At 40.0% G+C, this 27,167-nt stretch overlaps 2 protein-coding genes across 6 annotated transcripts in view; both read right to left on the reverse strand.

Annotated features, from left to right (window-relative positions):
- cgnl1 (cingulin-like 1) overlaps positions 1-18,631 on the reverse strand; it is a 28,844-nt gene extending 10,213 nt beyond the window's left edge. Inside the window, exons 1-8 of the mRNA XM_010794870.1 lie at positions 18,466-18,631; positions 13,836-15,498; positions 13,578-13,672; positions 11,858-11,963; positions 11,322-11,423; positions 10,687-10,823; positions 8,865-9,003; positions 7,969-8,181 (exon numbers count right to left, since the gene is read on the reverse strand). Coding sequence (XP_010793172.1) covers positions 7,969-8,181; positions 8,865-9,003; positions 10,687-10,823; positions 11,322-11,423; positions 11,858-11,963; positions 13,578-13,672; positions 13,836-15,446 — 2,403 coding nt within the window. The 5' untranslated portion in view covers positions 15,447-15,498; positions 18,466-18,631. The remainder of the gene's footprint in view (positions 1-7,968; positions 8,182-8,864; positions 9,004-10,686; positions 10,824-11,321; positions 11,424-11,857; positions 11,964-13,577; positions 13,673-13,835; positions 15,499-18,465) is intronic.
- Positions 18,632-22,858: 4,227 nt separating this feature from the next.
- The window catches only part of tcf12 (transcription factor 12), a 69,241-nt gene continuing 64,932 nt past the window's right edge, over positions 22,859-27,167 (reverse strand). For 4 of the 5 annotated variants that reach the window (XM_010794874.1, XM_010794871.1, XM_010794872.1 and 1 more), the window contains exons 17-20: positions 26,985-27,144; positions 26,582-26,823; positions 25,824-25,953; positions 22,859-25,170 (exon numbers count right to left, since the gene is read on the reverse strand). In XM_010794874.1, coding sequence (XP_010793176.1) covers positions 25,835-25,953; positions 26,582-26,823; positions 26,985-27,144 — 521 coding nt within the window. In that variant the 3' untranslated portion in view covers positions 22,859-25,170; positions 25,824-25,834. The remainder of the gene's footprint in view (positions 25,171-25,823; positions 25,954-26,581; positions 26,824-26,984; positions 27,145-27,167) is intronic. The other variant, XM_010794875.1, reaches the window with a different exon arrangement.

A 27,167-nucleotide genomic window follows, 5' to 3' on the forward strand; every position in this document is an offset into this window, starting at 1 on the left:
TTGGTCAAGGGGTAAATAAAGGTAATGCTGCCTTACTGCAAAGGCAGGTTACTCTCTCTGACAGCGAAATACTTTAACAGCACGTGTGTATGTGCACAAAAGCCTGAAAGCACACACACCCATGCACACACTGCCAGAGTTGTAATCCAGCTGGTGACAAACTGTCTCGATGCATTTTTCTTTGCCAACAAAGCTTGGAACTAAAAGCTGGTTTCTTGTTCCTGATAAGTACCTGTTTGAAATGCAGCACACACTATCCTGTTAATTCACATAGCATTCAGCAGGAAGAGGAAATCCTGAAATAAGGGTTACTTTGACCATAGACCATTACATTTTAACTTCAGCAGGAAAACATGTTTAGTAAGCTATCATAGTGTAGTGAGTTTCATTGGGCATTTTGAGGAGAATGTGAAGGCTGTAACTTATTTACAAATGCAAAAACTGAAAGGCACTCATAGAACAGCTCGTGTTGACGTCATTGTGCTTGAATATAGGCTCTTCCTTCAGACAGCTGACGGGTGCCTCCCTGCTTCAGTGGTAGAGGGCCAGTCAGACCTGTTTCCCCTGTCTCTCCAGAGTCACCCTCATCTCTGCCTGACTGGGTCATTTAGTTTGGTCAAAGGAGCGAGGAGGCCTGAACAGACCAAATTCAGCCAAATCCACAGAAAAAAACACTTCTCAGCTTAAATATTAGGCAATACATTAAAATGTTATGGACAACAAATAGCAGACATTTATTATGAGTGTAAGGGAAACTTGAAATATTCCCTTACAATGAGATTCTTTGGTAACTATAAAAGGAGGCTGTAAATATCAGAAACAACCTCTGTATACTGCAGTACAATACTTAGCACCACAAGCTACAGTCTCCAATATCCATCAAGTTGAATCAACATCTTTAAAACTGTTTTTACAACAAAATATTATAATTTTCATGTCGAAGTATTAATATCAAACTCCAAGAAGTCACAGCTTGGTATACCCTCATAAGCTGTCAATTGACTGAGGAAATACATTTGTAGGCTTCTGGACTAATGCATTTAGCGCCAAAACAACCGGGTCTCTTGTGTTATGTTGGGTTTTGTAGCAGCTTCCTCCTGTTGCCTTGAAAACTCACATATCAAAGTGTTGATTGCCGGAGGGGCTGGGCGGGATGCAAGGCTAAACACAGCTTTCACTACAATAATAAAAGCATTGACAGTGTGTGTCAGTGCGCTGTTTTAATAACACACACACAATAAGTTGTGTATGTCCCATTTCCCACACTGGGTCATACCAGTTAAAAACATGGGCAAAAGCACTCGGGCAGAAAAAAGACCCTGCCTGTGACAGGAAGTGGAAGGGATGCAGTGACGTTAACCTCTTTTACAAAAGTAAATAATTCATTAAAAACTGTGAAAGCATTATTAAAGATTATTAAAAAAACACTATACTAACAAAACAATCAGTGTATCAGCTATTAGACTATGATTTGTTTCTTTGTCCATTTCATACAATGATTTATCGCCTTATTAAACACAAAGTAAACAAAAGGAACCGGACAACACAGGCTAACTTTAGTGTATTAACACATATCATCAGACACAATATGTGGAAATACCATTCCTAGTCCTTTTTCAACCCTTTTACCATGACTCAAAGTTTGATTTGGTCTCTTTTGTTTACTCAAACTGTTTGTATAAAGTTGTACATTAACTAACTGTGTAAAGTCTTTGAAGCACGCCACAAGTTCTGAGGTGAAGTATTTGTCTCAGGTCGTGTGTTGTGGTGAAATCTTGGCTCTCTCAGTTATTCACACCAATTAAGCTTACAGCGTAACAAAAGAGCTGATGATCTAAAGATAAATATAACAGCATGAACCGGCAACAGAAATCTACAACCAAAAGAGTGCAGGTGGTTTTCTACTATTTTCAAATGTTATATTTCTGAGAACTGTACTTCAAGAAATCCCTGCAAGAGTAATGTTTTTATCAGGTAAACCTCACAATACTGCACATACATTTTCAAATAAATATTTGAACTACAAGTAACCAAGTTCATTTGTAACTCTGAGACCTTTAGGTAAATATCATTCAGAATCTGTGTAAAGATTTCTCCCTATGAGGACATTTCCCACAAAGCCAGCTGCCAACATGTTGTCATTTCTCTCCCCTCCCCATTCCTGATGTTGCTCTCCCTGTGCTTTGTTTTCTTTTTTGAACACAAACACGTTTCCATATGTTTTCCCCCAGTCCACCATCTGGCAAACTGAAAAAACATTTGTTACACAAAACCCAACAGAATCACACACAACATAACATGCAGTGCAATAATATGTTTCAAGAGTTAAAGCAGCTGCAAAAACACACTAACTGTGAATGCATTACAAAAGGGGGCTCACAGCAATACTAGGAAATTGATTGGCTGGTACTAAAGGAATCTCTTGGAAGGATTTCAGGAGGAAGATGTCCGTCTTACATTTCTCTTTCATTTTTACTATAAGGGAATTCCCTCAGTTTATCCTTTCCTTATTTCCTTCTGAGCACCCAAAACCGTAAGATATCACTTTTTAGTTGCAAAACAAATAACCTCCTAACATCCACCTGACTTCTCTGCACACAGTCATCTATAGACTCCAATATAAAGTCACACATCATATTTATGAGCCTGCTATGAAGATGTTACTAATTAACGTTGTAAAGGACAAAACTTAAAGCCGTCTTCTCAATGAAACAAATGTTTTTAAATGAGAACTTCAGTATAAGCGAAGAAGTTAGAGCAAGAAGTCTAAAGTGCACATTTGAACTCTCAGACCAGCATTCATGCGAGTGTTGTAGACATGAAATTGTGTGTTTATTGGAAACTCAGCAGCTTACTGTGTTGGTGGCTGGAAATAAAATGTCACCAATCCGGTTTTTCCTTATCGTAGGTCTGAGCTTTTTGACAGCTAAAGTGATGTAGCCTCGTTGACTAGCTGACTTGTTTGCCTTTGACAGAAAGAAGTTAAAGCAAAGGTCATGTCCTGTATGGTATCACATTATCTGAACCCTCATATCAGGAGAAGAAAAAAAGTGACTTGGCAGTGTGAGAGCCTTGATTTACTTTGCCAGCACAAAGTGTGTGTTACAAATAAAAAGGCATTCCTAATTTCAGAAGGTACCCAGCCTGAGGTTAACTGGAACAGAAGGCCTGTCATGGACTGAAAGGAAGGATTGAAGTCGAAATTAAAACGTGACAGCTGAAAAGCATTGGCATGTCTTTGGTCAAAGGAGGACGGTAATAAAATCTCGTCTTCTCCTCAGAGTAATGGAAACATAAACCGGCTTTTATAATATTCTCTGTGCAAAGCCAAAGTGCCAGCTTGCAGGGGTGTTTGGATATAACGGGACATTATAGTGAGATTGTGACTATGCAGATGCTCTAAGAGCCTTCATCACAGTTTATCTAGCTTGCAAGACTAAAACAATTGATGGTGTGATCTCGTGGCTGCCAAGAAAAAAAAATATTCATGTTTTTTTTTTTACTGCCTGGCCATTAATCACTACAGTCACCCAGTGCTCCTGTCCTGTCACAAAGTCTGTATAACATCTAAAAGCAATCATTTGTTTGTTGATTTTCCTGGGACTAGATTTAATTCAAAGTAGGTCTGTGAACTCCTTCTTACTACTTTGGGGTTTCTTAATATTTATAACTTTAAATGGAGATCATCCAATGTGAAGGCAGGACAAATGGGGTGGAGCACTTCACCAGATATAGCACCTCCTAATTACCAACGATTCATCAAAATATAAGAATGCTGCATGTGACTCAAAACTGACTAAATCATGCGTCAACTTCCTGGCTGAAACTCAATCAAAAGCTTGGTAAACTCTCAGAAGAAAGACAAAGAGGGGAGAAAACTCCTATTCCAGTTTTCCAGGCCAAAGGCCAAAAATACAAAGTTTGAATACACTTGTGAGCAAGAAAAGGAACGCCCAAAAATCCACATCCCACAGAGCAGTTCAAATGTGGAGATTAAAAACTCAAACATGGATATCTCAGCCTACGCTCAGCACATTTACAGTGAAGTCTAAATGTATTCTCTGAACAGCTCAGCCAGCATAGTTACAAATACAAGGTCAAAATGTAATTGAAAAGGCTGCCAGATTCCGATTCATCGATTCATGGTCATGTAAATCTTACGAAAGAAGAACATCAACATTCACAACATAATATGAACCTTTATGAGGAATGGACCTACAACTTTACAAGAAAGCACACAGTCTGCCTTTTTAAGTTCTGCTTGACAAATGCTAACTCAAGATTGTAACCTTGGTCTTGGTAATCTCTATGGAAAATACGTATTTAACTTAACTCTGGAAAGTTGTTTTGGCAGATTAGGCTACCACAACATCAGCGCTCACAGATAGAGGAACAACAAACACTCATATCCAGCCACTGCCGGGTTTCACACGGACGTGACCCTTATACGGCCGTGCAGAAAACCTTTTGTGACAAAACTCCTGCTGCATTTATCTTTTTTAGGGTCTATATTGTCATCAATCTATAAAGTTATCATTAAAGCTCTTTGAAGACCAACCAGGATGAACCACTAATTTCTTGCTGTCTGTCAAGATCCAGAAACTCTCCATAATTTCCTCTCTCACTCGGTGCCCAGCGTCTCCTTCCTCCTCTCCAGTCGCCTGCTAAATCAGCTCCTAAAGCTACGCTGGGAAATGTAGTGCTATCATCAAACACACAGACAGATGCGGGAGTCTTTACTTTCAAAACAAGCCTGAGGGGGAACTCTTCCCGGGGCCACCTAAGTTTGATGATCAGACCGTGAGACTTCAGTTCACACATTGCTCGAGATTAGTGGAGAAGCAGGCTGAGATACGGGCCAGAATAGCACGGGCCAGAAAATGAGCTGCGTTTAGGTGAGCGGGAGATTACTGCGGAGTCTCGTGTGGAAACTGTGGAGCTAGGAAATGAAAAAATACAGCATTTGGGATTGAGGTTACAGATGACAGTGTGATAATAATGTGGTTGTGTTACACACTGTGGCTCAGGCCTGTAGGTGAAACATAACAAGAGCTGAAAATAGTGTGATAAGCACACAGCTCTGTCTTTACAGTCAGGAGGGAGAGTGCAGCTGAGACCTATTAAAGCCTCGGACACTGAGATGGAGATGCAAGGCAGCACCCTGAGGAGACATAAGAGAAAAGATCCGAGCACCTCCCGCAGCTCGGAGCGGGTGCACTGTAACCGATCTGGAGCTGAGTGAAGACGGAGGTCTGCAGGGAGCACATTCCCCACTTTGACCCCCACATTCCTGGAAACAGACCCTTCTCTCTACCACCGCACCTCATCTTTCCACATGTTTTGCATACCAGCACATGCTGATGAGAGATCAAATGAACTTCCAAATGTGCAGACGTCTTTTTTTGCATTGTATTAAGAAGGCAAGTAATACTTAAAATAAGCAAATCCTTATCTTTTTATGACCACCATATTTCAACCTAGATGACATTCCACAGATTTCAGCTCAATTGAGAACACAATGCAGCTTTCAATTTAAGACACAAAACAGTGCCCCCCGCTCCTTTCAGGGGGTCAGCCACGCATCCCCTTCTCTACAGCACACTGACCCACTTATTCAGCATGTCCCAACCCCCGCTGCTATTATTGTCTGAAACAAACTCATCATTCATTATCGACTGAGGTCCGCAATTACCCCCACTCTTTAAGGGCACAGAGAGAAGAGGGGACACGACACAACTCAGGAACGGCAGCTCATTAGATTAGTGATGCCTTGCTGAGGCAATGAACTAAACAGAGCCGCTCGGTGCTCCAGTTTCCAGCTTCACATGGGCCGCCCTGGACGACCCAGACAGGTCCACTCAGAGCAGAGAGCAGCACTTTGGTTGGAGATGGGGCACACAAATAAAACCATATGTAAAGAACTTGTTTACTCTCTGTCTGACCCCTTATTTAAAGTAGAAGCGTATATGGGATAATAAACTACTTTCCTTTTAATGTCTTTCTTATCATAACCTGTAGCTCAGACTGCTGGTCGCATGCTGTGACCATTTGAACTTCAAAAGGCTTTGGGTTTCTTTGGGACGTTCAGCAAGATTTATTAGGGGATTGGGGCCAATCCCACTGTATTTTGTACATATGCTGATTTTGCAGATTTAAGTGATTTAATGTTTGCCTTTTAAATGCCGACCTGTCAGATTTAATCATCAGTTTGCAGATTGCCCAACCATAAATACATGTGTATGAAAAGCATAAATGTGCCACTGTATGGAGGAATTTGAGTTAAAGTTTCAGCATTATAATTAATAAGCAAAGCATTATAAATGTCCAAATGCTTCACAAGGTCTCAACTAAGGACTGAGCCGTAATTCAAGGACATGAATCAAAGGCTTAAACGAGTGAGGACATTTTTAGATCTTAAAGGAAAAACAAACAATTACTTCATCTTTCCAAGTGTTTACAAAGCACTGAGGGTAAACCCCTGATGACAGACTCCCTCGGGGGAGCAGTACCTCTGTTCAACAAAAGGAAATGTTCTCATAGAGTGTTTCTGCAGAGCGCTGCTGTGGACCCCCACCAGGCCTGCAGGAAGCCCAACACAAGGACAACTTCCACACTTTGAGACAAACAGGACACACGTGAGTCACACAGCGACTCCACTGAAAACAATGTGTCGTCAGTCTTTCAGTCTCCTGCCATGCTGCTCATCTCACCGCGTTCCTCCATGTTTGAGACGGTTGACCAACTCTCTGTGCTCTGAGGGTTATAGACTTCTTTCGTATTATTGGCGGGTACATCACTGATTAACCCTAACCCTAGAAACAAGAGGGACCCTGCCAGTGAGACATCTCCTAAACATGTCGTGCACAGATAACTGTCTCTAAATAATATTATCAAACATCATTATTCCTGTAAAATGTTCCTCTCTAGAAAAACAAGCTGAGATAAGGTAACCCTCCCCCCCCCACAGCTCACTGGTGAAAGACACTTCCCATAAAAATGATGACAAATTACATTTAACAGTTACTTAGTGTTTTGTGTTCCTTTTTTTATCAGTTAGATTAAACAAAGTACAAGTATGCAGAGCCTTTTTTCCAACTGTGTCACTAGAAGAAATGGTTCAGCGAACATCATGCTGATCCGTGTGTTGAAACGACTTTGTTTATGCAATGTGGTTACATCAACATTAAAAACTTCAATGTTTAAGCTCTTTATCAGCGTTTCAGTTCAAGCTCGCAAAAACATATCATGGAATTACTGATGTATGACTAGCAAAGCAGATATGAACAAAAACATCTGCTTATCGCATTGTGAAATCTACGAATGTACAAGTTCAACTGGATTTGATAGGGTTCACAGAAATGTAGGAGGAACTCTGTAAATATGGAAAAGTCAACTGCAAACTTGTCTTTCATGTTATTGTCCGTGAGGCTAGAGTGGTACATGAGAAATCATTCACCCAAGGAGACTGAAGAGTATAATGCCATGAGCAGGTCTGTGAAAATATGTTGTTGGGTGACAATATTATTTTTGTATAATATAAAAACATGTTGTTGCATGGTAGAATAAAAAGTCCACCTCTTGAATTCAAAATGTTTGTTCCCCTACCTTTCCTGTTACTTTTGTAAATCGTTTCCAGAGGAATACAGAGATAGTCGTTTAAAGTGCCTAGCAGATTTTGGACATAGTCTATCCTGCCTGTTTTAAAACCAGCGCCACAGATGTACGATGTAAATAACGTTACATCAAAGCAGCGCCCTAACCTCTGATGATGAACATATGGCCTAACTCGCAATGCAACACACACACAGAGTTACAGCTCCCCTGATGGGCTGCTTATCTCCCATTCCTCTGTGACAGGGTGTGTGTCTGGAGTGGGGGAGGGCGAGAAGGAAATGAGGAGGAAGGAACACAGAGTGGAGCAGTGCAGAAGGGGTGGGGGGTGGGGGGGGCAAACGTTAGGCTGAATACCTGCTTGGCCTCCACCAAAGACGCCTGCAGCCGGGTTAATTCCTTCTCATACTGCTCCTTCATCTTGTCCACTTCCTGGTCATGAGCAGCCACTTCCTCCTTCAGGGCTCCTTTCAGGGCCGTCAGCTCCCTCTCTCGCCTCCTCAGCACCTCCTCCTGATCCTCCTTGGCCAGAAGAACCTCCTGTATATCCACCTTCAGTTGCATCATGTCCTGTAGGAAAGGAAGACAGTTTGGTTACTTTTTTATCTCTAAAGAATTTGCTGAATCAGACCGACTAGTTTGACCGTGACTCTTCATTTTGCTCTTGCCTTTGGTTATACAGACACTTCTCACGGCAACCACCTCTGTTTATAGATCAGAAGTAAAGAGCTTAAAGCAGGACAGGATGGGGACTGTTTAAAAATATTCAGTAATAGAAATCAAGTACATTTTGATAAAGGGTTTCACAATTGTATTCATCATAATTTGACCTTGGATAGTTTATTTTGTAGCATCTCCAGAGAGAAGTCTTTCAGACAAAGCTATCACCATTTGCAGTTTCCATTGTTAACTGGAAATGTTAAACAAAGTAAACTTCTTTCTGTGATATGTCAGTGTGACAAACAATATCAATACTTGTAGAACAGGATGCAACAAATCATCTATTTACCAGAAAGGCTGGTCACCTCCCTGGTTGCATTGGAGTATAATCTTTTAAGTAAACAGCAACTTAATGTTGCCTCACTCCAAAGCAACATTTTAGAGTATTGTTATGTATGTGGTTTTAATATTCAAGCAGCAGAGCAGAAAGCTTTTATCTTTAATGGTGGTTTTGGTAATGTCGATCAGCTAGAGATTCTACAAGCCCTCAGCAAAAAAAGTATTCTTCTGTAGAACAATGAACACAGTATTACCTCCATAATGATGTCTTTCTCTCCATCTGCGTCGGACTTCTTGGCTGAGTCGAGCTCGTCGTGCATCTCTGACAGCTGGTCCTGCAGGTCTCTGATCTCCGTCTGGTGCTGCTCCCGCTCCATCTTCACCTGGAACAGCCTGACAAAAATCACACAACATGTCACAACAGAGTACAGCCACTCTGCATACTGTGAAGCACATGCACATACACATTGCACACCTGCACCGCAATTTGCACATACACATGACAGCACCTGTGCGGGGTCTTAGTGTGAGGCCTACAGAGCACAGGGGTTTAAACGAATATCTGAACGATGGCAAACCAATAATGTCTAAACTGTCTCGACACGACAACACCACGGGGGAGGGTGTTAAGTGATGTGAGGCCTCTCGGACAAATCGCCCCACAATGATGTAGACTGAAGCATCTATTTCAGCTGTAAAATAAAATGCTAAAGGGTGTTTGGTTTTGGGCCATTCGTACTGAAAAATAAAAAGCTAAAACTATAAATAATAATCAAAGGAAAAACAAACTTCAAATAAAAGTTTGATAAGTGAACGATCTTGATTTCAGAAATAGAAAATGATTTACAATAAAAGGCCTAAAAGAAAAGGAAGACGATATTAAACATTAAATTGTTAGAAAAATCCAGAAAAAAACCATATAAAATATACCTTAGCTCAAACAAGGAATGTTGTCTATTTCTATCTAAAACCTTGAGAACAGCAAGATAGTAACAACACTCAGGACATCAGACTATGACGTGAAATACCATTTGTTTAATATGTAAAGGGAGCTGACCAGTTGAAAGTAAATCAGTCACCAAGCACGCATTAATTTGCAGGTTGAAAGATAAACCAGGGGAGACAAAACGCGCTGTTTAATAAGACAAAGAAATTGACATGGTAACCACTTCAGTAACCATCAACAGTCTGACTGGTTGCATCAACAGACACCCTACACTTCTTTCAGAGTGACAGTATAGAGAAATATACAATTCAACAGCTTTACAGTAAGTGCAAAGCAACAGCCGATAAATAACACGCCATGGTAAATGTATTTATTATTATTGTTATATCACCCAGGAAAAATGTTAAAAAAGGCATGGTTCATCTTAGGGCTGCTTGATTATGGCAAAAATCATAATCTCGATTATTTGGGTCAATATGTAATTGTAATTGCGATTATTAAATGCGATTATTCATTGACTTTGAAAACATCCATCTATTAGAGAATTTAACAGTTGATTACCCTGAACTTTAAGTATAATTCAACTGAAAAACCAAAAAAAAAGAAAATTATAAAAAAAAGAAAAAGTAATAATAATAATAAAAAAATAATCGTTTTATTTCGATTACGTTGTTTTCGTAATCATTGCAAGCCATAATCGTAATCGCGATTAAAATACGATTAATTGAGCAGCCCTAGTTCATCTGATAAACAGCTTCTTTAGAGATGCCAACATGGAACCTGAGTAGGAGGGTCTTGAGAGCAGATGTTCCCGCTTCCCTCTGTGCAGGCTCCTCAACAGAACAGCAGGGAACAATGAAACGACCATGATCCCTCACCAGCTTCCCACCAGAAACACTGCCAGTCGTTTAACTGGAGCACAATAGCAAGATGAGCAGACCAGTGATGGGAGATGAACTTGTTGTTTTGCTTCCAAGCCAAACATTTTTAGCTAATTTTAAGTAAAAAATACTGGCAATGACAAATGACATGGTCAACACGACATTCTGTAATGGCTAAATACAGCCATGCTAGATGAGTCTGTGCTGATCACTGTGTTACCGTTATCACTCTCCAGAGTTGTCACTTACTCTTCCACTGTGTTCTGCAGCTCGAACTCTGTTTTGGCTAGTTTTTCCTTCAGGCGCTTGCACTCCTCTTCACTCCGCTCCAGCTTCCGCTGCAGCTCCTTCAAATCTGCTACCGTCCTCTTGTCAGCCTGATTCTTCTGTTGGTAAAACACATAAATATTGATGTTGACATTTTAATGTCAGTGTAGATACAAGCGTTGTCTGCACCAAGCTATTAGCCTTTGGAATGAATGTATCCGACTGTTTCAATCAGCTTGATAAAAGCATAAAGACATGGTCATTTTTCATCAATTATATAGAAAGATAGTGCATAAGATGTGCACTTGTAATTATTTACCTGAAAAGATACTCTATTTGTGAGAGTTTCAATTGTTTAACTAATACAGTAACGCAAAGTAAACAACAGTGTTTTGAATACCCACTGAAACACCCTCTCATTACAGAATTAACAGTTTGTGAAAAGCTTAGTAAATTCTACATCCACTCAGTAGTCCAACAATGTCTCTTTACATTAAACAAGTGGAACAGTAATCCCTTAAACGTTTCATTAAAACCCTTGATTAAAGGATATTATTCTCAGCAATAAAGCCAAATGTCAAAATAAACAGGCCCATTTGCAGTTAAACTGTTCTCACCGTCGTTTGGTCCTCGAGTTTTCTCTTCAGTTCGCCCAGTTGTTTACCCAGCTCCTCGTTTTGCTCCAGCAGAGCTTTTGTCTGTGCAGAAAAATCTGGAGACTGACAGAAAGAAGAGAGTTTTTTATTTATTATTGATCCATTAGGTATAGAAACACAAACTGAATGTTTAGGTTTGGAATTAAAACTCATGTATTTAGCAATGGCTGATTGCGTGTCCTATGCAAAACAGCCTGAGTGCCAAAGCAAAGATAATACACACACAGTTTTAAAAGATCCCATAAAATGGCTTTAAGATCACAACTGGATGTTAAGGTAGAATTTAATTCCTGTTTGCATGAAGTAGTTTGCATGTATCAACCACTTGAACACCATTTACTCGCAGATAAAGCTTAAAGCATGAATTTAAAACTATGAATACAACTTTAAGTTTACGATCTCAATTTATAAATATCGGTATGTAAAGAATGCAGAGAAGACTTGTCATGGGCCCTTTAATTATTAGTGATGCACCTCGACAAATAACAAGGTCTCACTTTGTTGTCGCTTTGTGCGCTCGCTGTGGCTCGAGACTTCAACGTCTGAATCTTCTCAAAGACGAGGTTGACCTTTCTCTTCGTCGTTTCATCATTATCCCCGCTGCTGCAGACACACACACAAAGACAAGTACCGTAGGTTAACACACTGGTTAATAAAAGGTATAAAAACTCAACTTTCCTCAGTGTTTTGAGGATCAAGAATTAATTCAAAGTGTTCTGAGAACAGAGTAAATTATTCCCAGCTTAGAAAGGGTCAGAAAGGATCAAGGTGCTTTGATGTTTCCCCTCACAGCACAAACAGCTTCATTACACACATCTAATAAACTAAGGGGCAAATAGGCGGAAGAATCAAACGCATGGGCAGTATTATGGAAGTTTACCTTTTCCGTAGTTTTTGTTACCTAAATATTAGGAACCAGAGATAAATTGTTTCAGTCACCATGGCTGAGGTAAGTCAAATCACAGTTACTAATGTTTTTTAAATGCATTCTAATAAGATAATATAAATGATATAATATAGTTAACATTTACATTAAAGTATTATTTCAGTTCATATTATTTATTACTGAAACAAAACACCATTTAGCTTTTTCCCTCTGGTGACATGGTGACTGGTTAATTTCCTGTTGTTTTTAAAATATACTGATTCTTGTTCTGGTCAGTGAAAACCGTACTAAACCTAAAAAACAACTTAAGAAAAGCAGCTTTGTCTCAAACTATAAACACCGAGCATTTCTAAGTGTATCGCCAGACGTTTGAAAGCCCAGAGATGGAGGATTTTCTCCATCCACACAATGACTATTAATCCTTCCGTTAGAGTGAAAACATCAGAAACAACAAAACTGGAATCACACCCTTTCAGAAGCAGTGATATATATTACTTCAATAATTGACAAGGCTGACACGGAAAGCCAACCCCCATCCCGAACCTCTCCTCTCCTCATACAGATGATTTTCATTAAACTTTTATAACCCCTGTTAGTGAATGTTTGTCTTCCGAGGCCTTGGGAATGTAGCTCAGTTTCAGCTCCAGCACTTCCATCTGTGTTTCCTTTCCTTTGTCCTGTGACTCCTGACCTGTGGCCCGACACACCCAAACAGCTTCCTGCTCCCTTTCCACGCTATCACAAGACTGTTTCAAACTGTAAATCCATGCACAGCTAACAGATTTGCTGCCGAGTGAAGTTCAACTGGTATTTCTTTCTCACTTTCATTGTCTCAAAGAATGATTCTTGACAGTGACTTTCTACCGTAACTTTAAAGAATGTATAAACCATCATGTTTGGCTCCTGTAAAACCTGCACTGAAATGAGGCTTCTAAACCAACATGCCTTTTCTTGAGAGGCAGTAAGTGTCTGATTACAAAAGCAAACTGAAATGTTTTCACACTGAAAGCAACAGAAAAAGAGGGATTCTGTTAGAAAACAAACTCGAGACGGCTGGATCTCTCACAGCCGGGATGGGAGGGTAAGAGGAGCACATTCCTTAACTTTTATCAAAAACAGTCCAGCTATGATAAAAAGCAAAGAACAGTATGGTCCTTCTTCATGCATTGCTTTATGGAGCAAGATGTTTGATTCAGAGTAAACAACATACTCAGATCATGATTCAACTAAAAGGGAATGATTAAGACATCAACATTTTCCTTTTTATTATCAGTGTTAGGAAATAAAACCCAAAAATACACTGATAAGAAAATAAAGTCAAGATAACTCACCCGTCTTTAAGGTAATTGAACAGAATTTGTTTTGCTGTCTCTTCGTGTGTTTGTTGGGAAAGCTCCTGCTGACCTTTCAGGAGATCAGGTGTCGCCTGGAAATGGCAGGAAATGAGAGGGAAAACTTAATGAAATGAAACAGATCTTAACAAAGCCCTCTTTTTAGAAAGATTGAACAGACATGGATAATACAGTTGTCTTGGAAGAAAAAGATCTGAATCAAAATGTCTAATCATAATGCTAAAGATCAATTCTTACCTGAACATCTGCCTCTGTATTGGGCTTGTTGTCTGAGGAAGAAGAAGGCTTGGATAGAGTTGTTGACAGGGATGTTGTTGAAACTTTTCCATCTGAAAAGTCCTCACTCTCCGACCTCTTGAATGGAAATGACGAGGTGCGAGTCCGTGGCTTTCTGTAACCCTGTATGGCGCCAACACCTGTAGAGAGGGTGTTCTGGGGGGAGCCGGGTGCGCTTGTGGTACGAGAAGAAGCCCTGGTGTCGACCTTACCATCCACAGACGTGAGCCAGGAGTCCTGACTGCCGGTTGCTTTCTGTCGCAGCTGTGAGGGTCTCAGGACATGTTCCATCGACGTGCCTCGCTGGCAGTTCAACCCGTCCACGTAGCTAGAGCCATCTCGCAGGCCGAAGGCGCTGTCCACGCTGCGTGAGCGCTTCCTGTCCTCCAGATTGATCCTGTTCCTGCGTCCCGTCCTGCCTCTACGCTGGTGGTTTCCCTCTTTGCCATCAAACTTGTCAATTAGCTCGTCCACACCAGGAATGGAGCCTGTGTCAATGTCTCTGCCTGAACCTGGGAGGAACGGGATGTAGCGGCGGTTCCCGTGGCGGTTGATGGTGTCTGCGTACAGGGCGTCCATCTGGTCATCCACCAGAGCCTTGGAGGTGGAAGATGAGGAGGAGTGGCGGGAGCGGGATGAAGACTGAAGAACTGGACCGCTGGAGTCCGTCCTACGTAGAGGAAGGACGTCAGGCTCACGGCGGGAACGCTCCAGGCTGGAGTTGGTGCTGCTCATAGAAGTGGGAGACTGGCATGACGTCTTGCTGTTCTCACTCGTGGGACTGGACACGGTTGAGGGCTGATTCTGGGCTGCAGACACTGGCTGCTGCTGAATTTTAGAACCGAGCCTTGTTTGATTCAGGTTAGAGAGACGAGGTTTGGACTGCGGCTGAGCGGGCTGGGACGGAGGGGAAGACTGGGGCTGCGACCTCGGCTGAGGAAGAGCCGTCTTACCTAAGCTCTGGGGTGGAGGCTGCCGTTTCTCTGGCTGCAGAGGAGCTTTATTCCGATCCAGGCTGGTTGAATGGGTGTTGGATGGTGCAGCAGATTTGGAGGAGGAAATCTGGTGTTGGTTTCCAGTTTCAGGAACAGGCAGGGGTCTTGAAGGCAGGCTTTGGGAGCTGTCCACGTTCAGGGTGTTCTTCTCCGGATCATACGGCTTCAGAATCTCAGGGTGCTTCTGAAAGTTCAGAAGGGAAGAAGATTTATTTCCTTGTGAACTTGCAATGCCATTTTGAGGACCAGTGTGATGAGTCATCTTCTGAGACCTGTACTCCATGAAGGGGTCGTTGGCTTCAGCCTCCTTTGCTCTCCGGAAATCATACTCCTGGTAGTTCTCAATAAAAGAGCCATCTGTGTCGATGTACCCATTGCTGTTAGGGTCGACGGAGGATTGAGGACCCTTGTCCTGGTTGTTGAGAACTACATAGGGGTGTCCATCTATACCCTGGACACGGATGCTGAGACCGTATGAACCAGCTCCATTACTGTGGGGCCTGGAGGGGCGGGACGGCTGAGTGTGGCCCCGCTGTGGTCCACTGCTAGGAATGCCAGTCACTCTGTACGACTCCATCAGGAATGTTGAAGGAAAATAAATCCCTCTCCCTGGATCCGGTGGTCCACCTCTGCAAGCAAAGATTCAGACAGGTCAACGAGGCAGAGATGCTACATAATTCAATAATGTCTCTAAAAGTTTCCTAGTTCACACTCAACCACTAATGACACATCAAAGCCTTGCTCCATTTAATTACATCCGCTTTTATTTGCTTTTATTGTTATGAATAAGCGGTTGAGCGTAACAATACTTTTTCAAGAATAATCCATTTTAATTTAAAGGGCCCATGTCATGCTTTTCCGGGTATTACCCGTCCCCTTGTGTGTTATGCTGCCCCAAAACGCCTCGTTGGAGATTTCTCATTTTCCATTGTTTGCTTCCTGGGTTCTGTGACGTGTGAATACCCAAATCCACAACAAAACTTGCATAGAGCCCTGAACGCTGGTAGTAGACGAGTTGGGATCGCGGAGAAATGCTCTCCGCAGACCCTTCTCACAGCGTTATAAACCTTTTTCTTACTCAATATCAAGCCACACTTATTGTTTTTACTTCGGCTGTGAGTGTTTGTGTGTGATCAGGATGAGTTTCGCTGTGTCTCTCTGTATCGCCGACCTGTAAACCTGTCTGCTCCTCGCAGCAGCTCGCAGCAGCAACGAGCCTCGCAACGTCCCGACCAATCAGAGCACACTGGGCTCACAGGGGGGGGCTGGGCAGGAGCCCCAACAAGCCGTTTAGGACAGAGAGTGAATACCTGGTGAATACACATACTATACAGAGATGCTGTATGAGAAACCAATGTGAGTTTGGAAAATTGCACAATTTAAATCTATTCTAGTAGACCTCAACAATGGAAATATGATCAGTAGAAATGGCCATGACATGGGACCTTTAAAATAGCCATAAATCCAAAGATATTAAATTAAATATGACAAACATACTGAGAAAACGGTAACCCTCGATAATTTAGAGGCTTACACAGCCTTTCTCTGCTACCTATACATGAAAAATACTTTAAAATAATAGATAATCTAAATATTTGTTTGTTGTTTTTCTGTAGATCAATAAATGGATTTGAGTCAACAAATGATTTTGTATTGGTCATGATTGGTCAAATATTAAAGTAATCTGCTTAGTGTTTTTCAGACACATTTATGCCTGGGAAGCCGGTGAAAACAAAGCCATCAGCAGCCAACACGTGTTTCCCTGGACAATGGGCCTGTTTGCCTTGCTGATAGCGTTTCATTCTACCTGATGTTACAAGACAAATACGACCCAGATGGGCCTGGAAGAAGGACAGAGATAAGACTGGCAACAAAGCTCAAGCAGGACACATCACATTAGCATTAAATAGGTAAGGACAGACCTATGGGCAACTGATACTGAGCCTATTTAGTACCGAGCAGATCTAGTCATTCATCAAGGCCAGATGCCCCATATTGCAATTTTAACCAAATTCAAAATGAATGTGTTCAAAGTGTATTCTGCGTAGACATATGCTACACCCTTATGAGAATCGGACAAAGAAACAATCCAAACCTGAAAACTTAACCTCCTTTGCAGAGGAAATAAAATAAAGAATCAGATAGGGTTTTAATGACGATAAGCATTGTGAGAAGATTTTTAATGAAACAGACTTGCCATACTAGTTGTCTCTAGTTCCATTGAGCCATTTTTGGAACAAGTTGGAAATGACAAATCGTTGAGCAGGATGGCTTTATTGAAAAATGTGATGTTCTGTTTTATTGTTTTTACATCAATATGAATTATAAATAACAGTTTCTAAAATGACCCTCCCAATAGAATACTCTATTCAAGTATATGGATATAGATATAGTATGACATACATTCTAAAAGATGATTTCAGGGTGTCCTTCAGGAAAATGGTTAGCCAAAATTGGAAGCCACATGACACAGATTGTTAAATATACTGTATGTCATTTGCTGTATGAATTTGCCTTTTTCTCAGTGGGGTAAGAAACTTATTTTAAGGATGACAACCACTGGAACAAACAAAGCAATATTCACCTCAGTTTGAGGTTGATAAGTATATCCTGTTGCTTATTAGTCAGACATCTTCCCACTCTTCAGTCTTTACTGAGGAAAGAAGAAGGAGGCAAAGTGTCCTGTCCAGGAGGAAGAGTGCTGTTGGAGTTCCGATTAAAGCTAAAGACAACACACAATGGACTCTTTTATCCTTCGTGTCACATTTATGCTCCAACAAGTGTGCAACTGTCTTCCTCCCATTGTATTTTTCCCAGCAAAAGGAGGAAAACCCTGACTGAGCTGTCCTTCAGAGGCCGTGCTGCCTTCACTGACCCCTGTGCTGCAGACCAGAGAGGTCAGCACAGCTGCACAGGTTGGATGTCAAGGGCCTGGCTTTGATCTGTGCAGAGGGGACGCTCTGCAAAGATTTAACAAAGCAGATTTGTATCTCCTCATGTGAACTCATTAGTTTTCTGTGTCACAGAGAGTCCAGACACTGTGTCTGTAGCTGACTCACATGACTGCATGAAGAAAACACATCAGTTAACAGCAGAGGGCCGACCTTGAAAGAGTAAATGTAAAAGGTGACCCGAGTCAGTCCCAACAGCGAGGATTTACTCAGTGGGAAAATATTATAAAGTTACGTAACATGAATGTGAGTTCACTAATCTGGAGCGACAGGTAAGTGAAACGTGAACGTAAAGGAGGTAGCCTACTTTAAACACATTTAAAATGATATGGCAGATAATTAAAGACCGGTATTTAGAATATAGTTTTTAAATAGTTAGTCGAGTAATTAAAGTGAAGAAAGAGCTGTGGTTTAAGTTGCAGAAGTTTCTGGACACTTGCATCGCTGCTCGGTGCAACAGGTGGCATAAATCACACCAGCAGCCTGAGATTTACTGAAAAACTTCTCTCTTTTCCGTGAGTTACTTAATCAAGTCAAGAATAGCAAGTGAATTGTCCTTTATGCTGTTAAAATCAGTAGCCTTTTCTAAACGTTCAAGGCTGTTAACTCTCAAGTATCGTTACAATTAAAACTTTATCTACTCACCAGCGTCGGTTTTCTCTCTCTTTTAGTTATCGCAGATTATCAGCGCTTTGTTATAATCAGTTTTAAAAGATAAACGAGTTGAGCAAATTGCCCGCGCCACTGCTTGCTAACTTATTTAGTCCTGTGTTGTTTTCTGGGAGAGAGAGCAGCAGTTCAGAAGGACGCCCGACCCTCCGGGCTGCCCCGCCTCCTGGAACAAGCGCACAAATCCGCCCACCCACCCAAAAACCAACCGGCTGGTCCAGGAACAGATTTCACATCTCCAATCCTGCCTGAACCCCCATTTAAGACCTCTGGTCCGGGTTTTTGGACCAGCCCAGCTCGGCTCGCTTCAGCCCAGCGGGGTTTCAAAACCCAAATTACCTGAGACCAGACTCACGCTAAAAGAATCACCTTCCATATAGCTATGAGCTCATTATAAAATATTTACTTTTTACAAACGGAATTAACCAAATATGAAACACAAGGGCCGACAAAGAAATTAATTAAAGTACATGTTCGTGTGTATGAAATAACATGGGTCAACATAATTATTATACTATTAAAAACTCATTAAAAAAATGGTAATGTAATGTATGTAATAGTAAATGTTGATGTATGACTCATTATTTTGCTATGTGGAATAAAAGTAGGCTGCGTTTCTTGACTCATATATTTAACATGTTTTTGTGAAATAAGCAAAACACACCCTGCAGAAATATTGTGAGATTACAATACAAGTTACACACTTTAGGTTCATGAATGGATGTTTATTTCCTGTATCATGGCAACTAGTAAATAAATAAGTAAATACCCTCGGAGAATTATACACTTAGCCTATGTGCGCCCCTCAATCCATGTCAGTTTTAATGCACTCTGGATGAATGCAATTTACAGCTGCATGTCTTTAACATCCGAGAGCGTCATCTAGTGGATAGAAAGCTGAGCTGACTGAAGTTACTTAATGAGCTGCTGGTGGTGCTGGTGCATACATTTAACTTAGACTGGTTTGTGAACGCATCAACATTAGATGTACCCAGAGTGTGTGTTTGTAGGAGCCAGTATGCTGAATTGGATGGAGAAGTGTTGAAAAATGTCCTGGTAAACCAAAGAGAGAAGGTGTACTATTTTAGAAATAAAGTGTTAAGAAGAAGAAGATTGACCTTTATTAATCCCCAAAGGGGGAAATTCAGTTTCCACTCTGTCGTACACACACATGCATTTTTATACAGGTCATACAGTACACACAGTACATACTTTTTTAGAAGATACACATACATATACAAATACACACACAGTTATATGCACACATGCAAATGCAGTTGAGAGGTCAGAGCGGAGGCAGCCAGTCTAGCCGGCGCCAGTGAGCAGTTGGTGGTTAGGTGCCTTGCTCAAGGGCACTTCGGCAGTGGCCCAGGAGGTGAACTGGCCCCTCTCCAGTACCAGTCCACACTCTATTTTTTGTTATTATCTTAACAGAGCCAATACAACAACTTTTTTTTACAGTATCTTAAAAGGACTATTCACCCATTAAAAATCAAATTGACCAATGATAATATCAACCACAATTGTTTCTGCCACAATCTAGTATTTTCTGTCATAATATACTAATACTTTTGTTGGTTAATTTTTGTATTTAATTTGATTTCAGCCGATGTTGTCGTGTTGGGTTGTTTTATATATTATTTATATTTGAATATGTTGGCTCTTCAATGTACAACTATAAAATGGACAAAATACTATAAACAACTGTCAATGTATTGGATTTTAATACTTTTGCAATTTTTTCTTACAAGTTTTTGCATGGATGCTGGTGTTCAGACAACAAAACCCATACCCATTTTCTGCTGATTCAGTTCATCTTTCTTTACACTGGACAAAATGACCCAATACAAGTAGGCCTATTTCACATTAGATTTTTAATACAGTGTAATTGTATGTACATTTATAGTGAAATTAAAAAGCTCCAGTGTAGTACTAGTAAGAAAATATATTTATTGATTTTCCAGCAGAAAAGCAACACTTGTAATGCTCATTCTGACTTACACTGAAGTCATTACAGTATGACCTCAAAGTACATTAAACTGAAGGCCCTGCTGTCCATGTGACTCTGCAGTGGCCCACTGTTTATATTTGTGTCCGCAGAGACACTGTGCACCACTGCAGCCTTTAATCTGAGCTCTGTGCCACTGCGCTGGGTTACAGCAGCACAATGAGAGCTCTGTTCTCCGCTGAGGAGCCACAGCTGGGGCCTCTGGACATGCTCAGTGCACAGCTCTGATTAAAGAAGGACTGCAGGCCAAATCAAACTAAATTACATGCGCACAGAGATGTCATACGAGGCACACATTTAGCTCATTTTAGCTTTTAAGTTGTTGATTTATGAACAATGTTGTAAGTGTATGTGAGTTTAACTAGCTCTGCATCAATGTGACAGCAACCACTGAAGACATTGTGGTGGATAAATGACTGTATTTCCCAGTTCCAAGTTATGTAAGAAAGCACAACGATTCCACATTCAAAGGTCTGATTTCAGGAAGGTAGGATGCACATTTTGTAATGTTGCATCTTCAATTTCACATTAACACAAGACAGGAAATGCCTTTACACAGTGGAGTAAATTGAACATTAGATTTATCGGGAGCCACAGTTTCTTAAAGACTCCTCTCATCATGTTTATCGTCCTTTTTCAACTCCCTCCTTTATTTTAAGAGAAAAACCAGAGTTGGGTTTGGCAACAGCGCTAATTTACTACAAAATTACCAATATGTGGTTATTATTCTTGTCCAAAATATATTTGAAATTGTATCAAGCACACATTTTTAAACAATTGGCCCCTGGAAACATACTTGAAGAAGGCCCCTCCACCTCTCCTGAATAACAGCAAGACATCCAGACTTAAATAGTCTTTTTGTCTCTTTCAGTGACATTTTGACATCTAAACTTCAGGTGCTGAAAATTGCATCTGATGCAATGCGTAGTTCACCATTTTCAAGAAGTTCCCTAGAAATAACTCAAAGGAAAAGAAGGAAAAAAATCCTGCCAAGAAAAGCTAATTTTAAACCGATGTAATTATTCATTCTTCGGTGAAGAGAAGACAAGAGGCATGTTTAGCGCAGCTTGCATCCTGAGTGTAGCAGAGAGGCGGATGATCTCACTGTTGGGAGCAGGAGGAGCAGCAGGCTCTTTGGTCGGGCTTCAAGGAGTCGAGCCAAGGACTCTCTGTCAGCTGGCCCAGCCGCCCTGACAGGAAGTCAGCTTCAGACATGGTGGTCCCACTCCTACAGAAAAATTCACACACATAGCACCAGCCGCACACCCTCACACATTCTGTTTCTTCCTGCAGAGAATATAGAAAGATGACATGCCATGATTAATGTTGCATTACTGGGCCCACCACAGGCAGATCAGCAGTCAGCAGTTTTCCTCTGAGTGTCACCCCTCAGAAAACTGAATGATCAGACCTCTCAGGACACGAAGAGCATCTATCTGCACGAGGATAATTCTGTGCAGATGTACTAGGGTCTGAGATTTACAGCAGCACAGTCCTCCAGTTTCCGATCAGCATTTTAGCAACACTTTTGGGATTCATTAACTTAATTGTTTAGGTTTGTTCTTTTCATAATGGCTGCACACATCACGTCTGCACTCTGGTTTCAGTGTATCTCTTTGTTTTGTATTACCTCTGCATTTACAGTACATGCATGTCAAAAGACATTTTATAATAATCAACCATCTTGAAATTGAAAAAAGAAAAGTTACAAGAGGTACTAAAAATAAAATACATGTTTTCTGAGTATTAATTTAGTTCCCTCTGTAGACAAATATGAATGCATTTCCCTTTTGCTGCAGTATCTTTCATACAAGACCTCTCTGTCTTCATACCTGCCTAAATGTCAAGGTAAAAAAGTAGGACCAGCTCATTGTATGGTAGCTCTGGAAAAATGTAGGAGACCACATTATCAGTTTCTCTGGTTTTACTATTTATATGTTTGATTACAATTATTATTATTTTTATCTTATTCTATAAACTACTGACAACATTTCTCTGTGTTGGAAATCAACAGACACTGGAATGGAATGGCTACCATACATGTAGAGATTGAGAAACAAGTGGTCTCTTTGTATACTCATAATACTTTTATACAGACTACAATAGTCCACTGGTATTATTTTCAAAAATGGGTCAAATACTATAAAAGATTAACTTGGCCTAAACCCACTGTTACACATATATTTTCATAAAAGGTAGTCTTAGTTAACCCCACATATCTGAGCTCGTCCCACTTCATGCTTCCTGTGCCTTTTCGTTCAAATTAAAATAAACTTTGAGAAGACGTGATAATGATATGATGGAGCAGACACCGAAGCACATGTGTTTGCACAGTGAGAAATAAATGCACATACAATTGAATTTAGAAAAAAGATGGCACATTTATTGCAACATAAATGTTATATACATTGTGTTTTTCTGTTGGAAAAGACAGAAAATTCGAATTCTCGTTGCCGCAGTTTTTTTGATGTGCATCAACAATATCTTTTCATTTGACAACAGGACAAATATTTTATCAATCAACAACGAGAGACTGAAAATTAAGATGGAGGTCGCGTTTTTAGTAATTTGGAGCTTGTACATAGTCTTTTAATGTGTTAGACTACGAGCAACATTTATGCTTTGTTCTTGAGATGGCATTTCTGAATATCTTGTAATAATGGACAGGCTATTGTAAATAACCATACATTTTACTATCTAATATAGTAAAATAAAGTAAGAAACTTTTTACTCAAAACTTTTGCTTTCAAAAATCTAGAAAGAGTAATATTTAGAATTCAAGAAATATTCTTACAGTATTATTGTATAAAAGACTAACTACAGTGAAAAATAAGCCAAATGTTTTTTTTTCTTTTTTAAATGTTCTTTTTTCTCATATATTATACAAGGGAAAGCATCTGGGAATACAGCAACGTCTAACTTGGCAACAGAGGAGCAAAGCAATTTAGTAGGAACACACAAAATAATAAAAAAAGAGCAGGAAGTGACACACAAACTATTCCTTAAATCAAAGTCTGCCAACATGAATACTGAGATCATAACAAGAAAACAAATTCACATACCGGTAATTGGTTTGGGACTTTTTTTTCTTTAAAGAACAACAATTTTAAATATCAAATATTTATTGTAAGCTCACGGTTAGTCCCTTTTTTGTAAAGACTATCCAAATCTGTTTCTGATTTCTGATTCTGATTCCGAATGTGGCAGCCTTGTTTAAGTTGTAGATAATGATAGAAGACAATATACAAAGAAATACATGGAATATAAAGCAAGTCTTAAGACCAAGAACAAACATAAAGCATGCACACTGATAGGGAAAACAAATGGAAGCCATGAATGTCTTAAAACATAAAAGAAATTATTGTGCTACAGTTCTTTGATATTCCAGAAATGCATGAAATATCTGGTCTCTTTTTATATATTGGATGAAAACACAATAGAAAATAAGTTAAAACTGGCTGAAACTGGACATGATAATGCTGGAATAATAAAAAAAATGACTTGTTACAACACAAATAAGCATAACTAAAAATCTTAGAATAACTGCGTTTGAAAATGTCTTGAGATGTTACCAGAAAAAAAGGGATGTGTTTATCAGGCCAGGAGAAAGTGTGGTCGTCGTCATTTGTTTTCTTTCTTAACTACGTCTTAATCAAAACGAATCTGCAAAAATATCTCATTGCTTACATTTAACACTATATGGCAAAAGGAAGGGCAATACAATCCCCTTTTTCTTTTAGTTAAGACACAAAAAATATGCAGGGAATGCTAAGGTTTGCAAACATTTCACTTCTCCCTAACGATGAAAAACACACAACTACACTTGAGCTTTCAGTAAACCTAGAGTTTGCCATTCATCACCTTTTGTAGACAATATGGTAATGCTAACTTAGTCGTGCCAGTTATTCCGGGGGTCGTTATCACATAAGCTGAAACAAACATAAGGAGTTACATGTGGTCAGTGGCAGTATAGATCAAATATAAATAATATAGGCTCTGTTCTTATTTTTATGGGACGGTTATTTCTTTATTTCTAAAAGCAAGTGATCATTGACAGTGGGCTATAAATGTCACTCTAAACTGGCCAATAAATTAATTTTCTCAGTGCTCAAATATCGCCCCCTCCTCTCGGACTCGCCAGAGATTTGGCTTCAGGGTGGTGTGTTCAGTTTTAATGGTGACACTGGCAAACTATAGATCAACTGAAAAGCTGCATACTTCTCTTTCAATTTGCTCAACGTTCCCTTTATACATACACTGTATACTGTAGTTCAATAACATAATAAATAGAAGGAAAAAAAAGAAACAGACAAACGAAAAAAATTGCTGTTACAATGCATTTGTCAATTCAGTTTAGGCACAAGGCAATTTCCACGTATGGTTGGAGGAGATTGCGAAGTCTCTGATTGTTCAGAAGCCACAACACTTCTTGCAGACAGTGATATGTGCTGAAGACTTTTTCTTTGTGGGGAGACATTTTGCAGATGGAAACTGCTCACACGGAGCTGGACGCTTCGCTCGGCTCTTCTTCAATCTTCTAGGACTGGATTGTGTTAGTCTGGTCGTTTTTTGCTTCAAGTGGTCTGTCTCCTTCGATTGGTGTCACAAACTGTGAGTCCTGTCTGTCACTGGGAAGCAAGGTCACCGACAGAAATGATGTGGATCGCTTTGATCTGGGAAGAGGGGAAATACTCTGATCAATAATCACAGCAGGACAATCTGTACATTATATTAAATATAAAAACCATTTGCTACTCTTTCATATATTATTCCAGAGATGTGAAGGAGCTGGATCAACTAGTCAATACATTGATACATTAACGTGCAACTATTGTTTATTAACAGTGCTAAATTATTAGATACGTATTTCTACCTCCTCCAGAAGTAAAGATTTGCTGCCCTTATTGGTTTAGATTATTTCTTTTTTTTTGTTCGTGATCACATTTGTATTGAGAATACACAACATGTACAACCAAAAGCACACTTTTTTTTTTTTTTTAAATAAGTAAAAGTACATAATAAAAATTAAAATTAGACAACAGCAATTAATTACAAAATATACAACATTCAGAATACAGAATACATATGTAAGCTAAAAATAATAACAATAATACAGACAAACAGAAATAGATCATTTTTAACATATATCAATTGGATGTAAACCGTTGATAGAAAAAAACGATTTGAGTTTAGGGAGATTGTGATGGACTTTAACAAATATATATACATATTTAAGACAGAATAAAACAGTAAAAAAAAATAAAAAAATATTGTTTATACAGAAAAAATATATAAAAAATGAGAAACCAGCTGGAGGTGAGCGTACCTGTGTGCTGCTCAGAGGTGGCCCATGGGGTTAGAGGAGTCGGCGTGGCCTGGACGGTCCCCGGAGCCCGAGGACACTTTCTCCTCCTCCCTCCTCTTAAGGCAGGCTGCTTTGGGGTTCAGATTCCTCTCTGTGGTTCAGAGAGACAGAAATTAAATGTTTATTATTGTAAGTGTTTTGAACACACATAGTGAGAGCATTAATCTGGTCTGTTTCTTTATTATTATAACACATTATTGTGAAGATCCAGCCTTTTAGTGAGTGAACAAAGCAAAATCCGGATAAAATGTTTGACTTACTTACTTAAATGTCTTATAATATGAAGCTACAGCAAACTATAATGTCTTTAGTCAATGTATTAACAGCTTCCCAGCAGTTTGTTTACTGTTGTTGTGATATCATGGAGGACTATCTGTACGTGGCAGCTCTGTCAGTGAAATAGCTCCATATAAATCAACCCTGTTTACTGCAGTTCTTTTTTATTGCTCCATATTTACTGCTTCCTCTTTGGATGTGACACTAAAATAAAAAGTTACGCCTGCAGGAATATAATGTAAGGCATCTTAAATAAATACTATTGATTCTATGTGATGTCAAGATTCAAAGATGCATTTTTATTGTCAATCTCATCTTGATAAGACATGACAGGAAATTGGGTTAAAGGGCTCACAAACAACATAAAAAGACTCATAAAAAAATTGCATTGACATTCCAGTTATTTGCAACAATTCCTGAGTAAAGCATATAATGACCCTGACCTCTGACTTGCTGCTCCAGGTTGAGTATGACAGCCACGGCCTGATGGAGGATGAGCAGTTTGGTCTGGGGCTTCTCGCTCTTCAGGTGCACCTGGACCATGTGACCCAGCTCCTTAAAGGCCTCGTTGATGTCTCGCACCCTTAGGCGTTCACGGGAGTTGTTAGCCATCCTCCTCTCACGCTCACGCTCGGCCTTCTGCTCCGGATTCAGGTCCTCATCCTCAATGCTGTGTGAGAAAGAACTGTTTAAGAGTTAAAGTCAGATAACTAAATAAAACAGACAATCTTAAGAAGACATCATAGTACAACCAAATAGAAAAACACAATCTGTTCAAATTGTAGTATTTTCAGACCTAAATTATTTTACTTTGTATAGTATTTTGTTTGTTCAAAATCTTCCTACCTCGTGCGTGTGCCTCCTCTGGGTGTCATCATATTTTTTCTGTCGCCCTCATCATCCGACTTGTCATCGTTGGAGAGGTGGTTCATGTCATCTTTGTCGTGTTTCTCCAGCTTCAGCCCCAGAGCGCCGGGCAGCTGGCCGGCCAGAGCAGAGGCCAGACCTGAAGGAGGAAATGTAAAAGGT

Source organism: Notothenia coriiceps, unplaced genomic scaffold (genome assembly GCF_000735185.1).
Source record: "Notothenia coriiceps isolate Sejong01 unplaced genomic scaffold, NC01 NC01_scaffold00037246, whole genome shotgun sequence".
Lineage (NCBI taxonomy): Eukaryota > Metazoa > Chordata > Actinopteri > Perciformes > Nototheniidae > Notothenia > Notothenia coriiceps.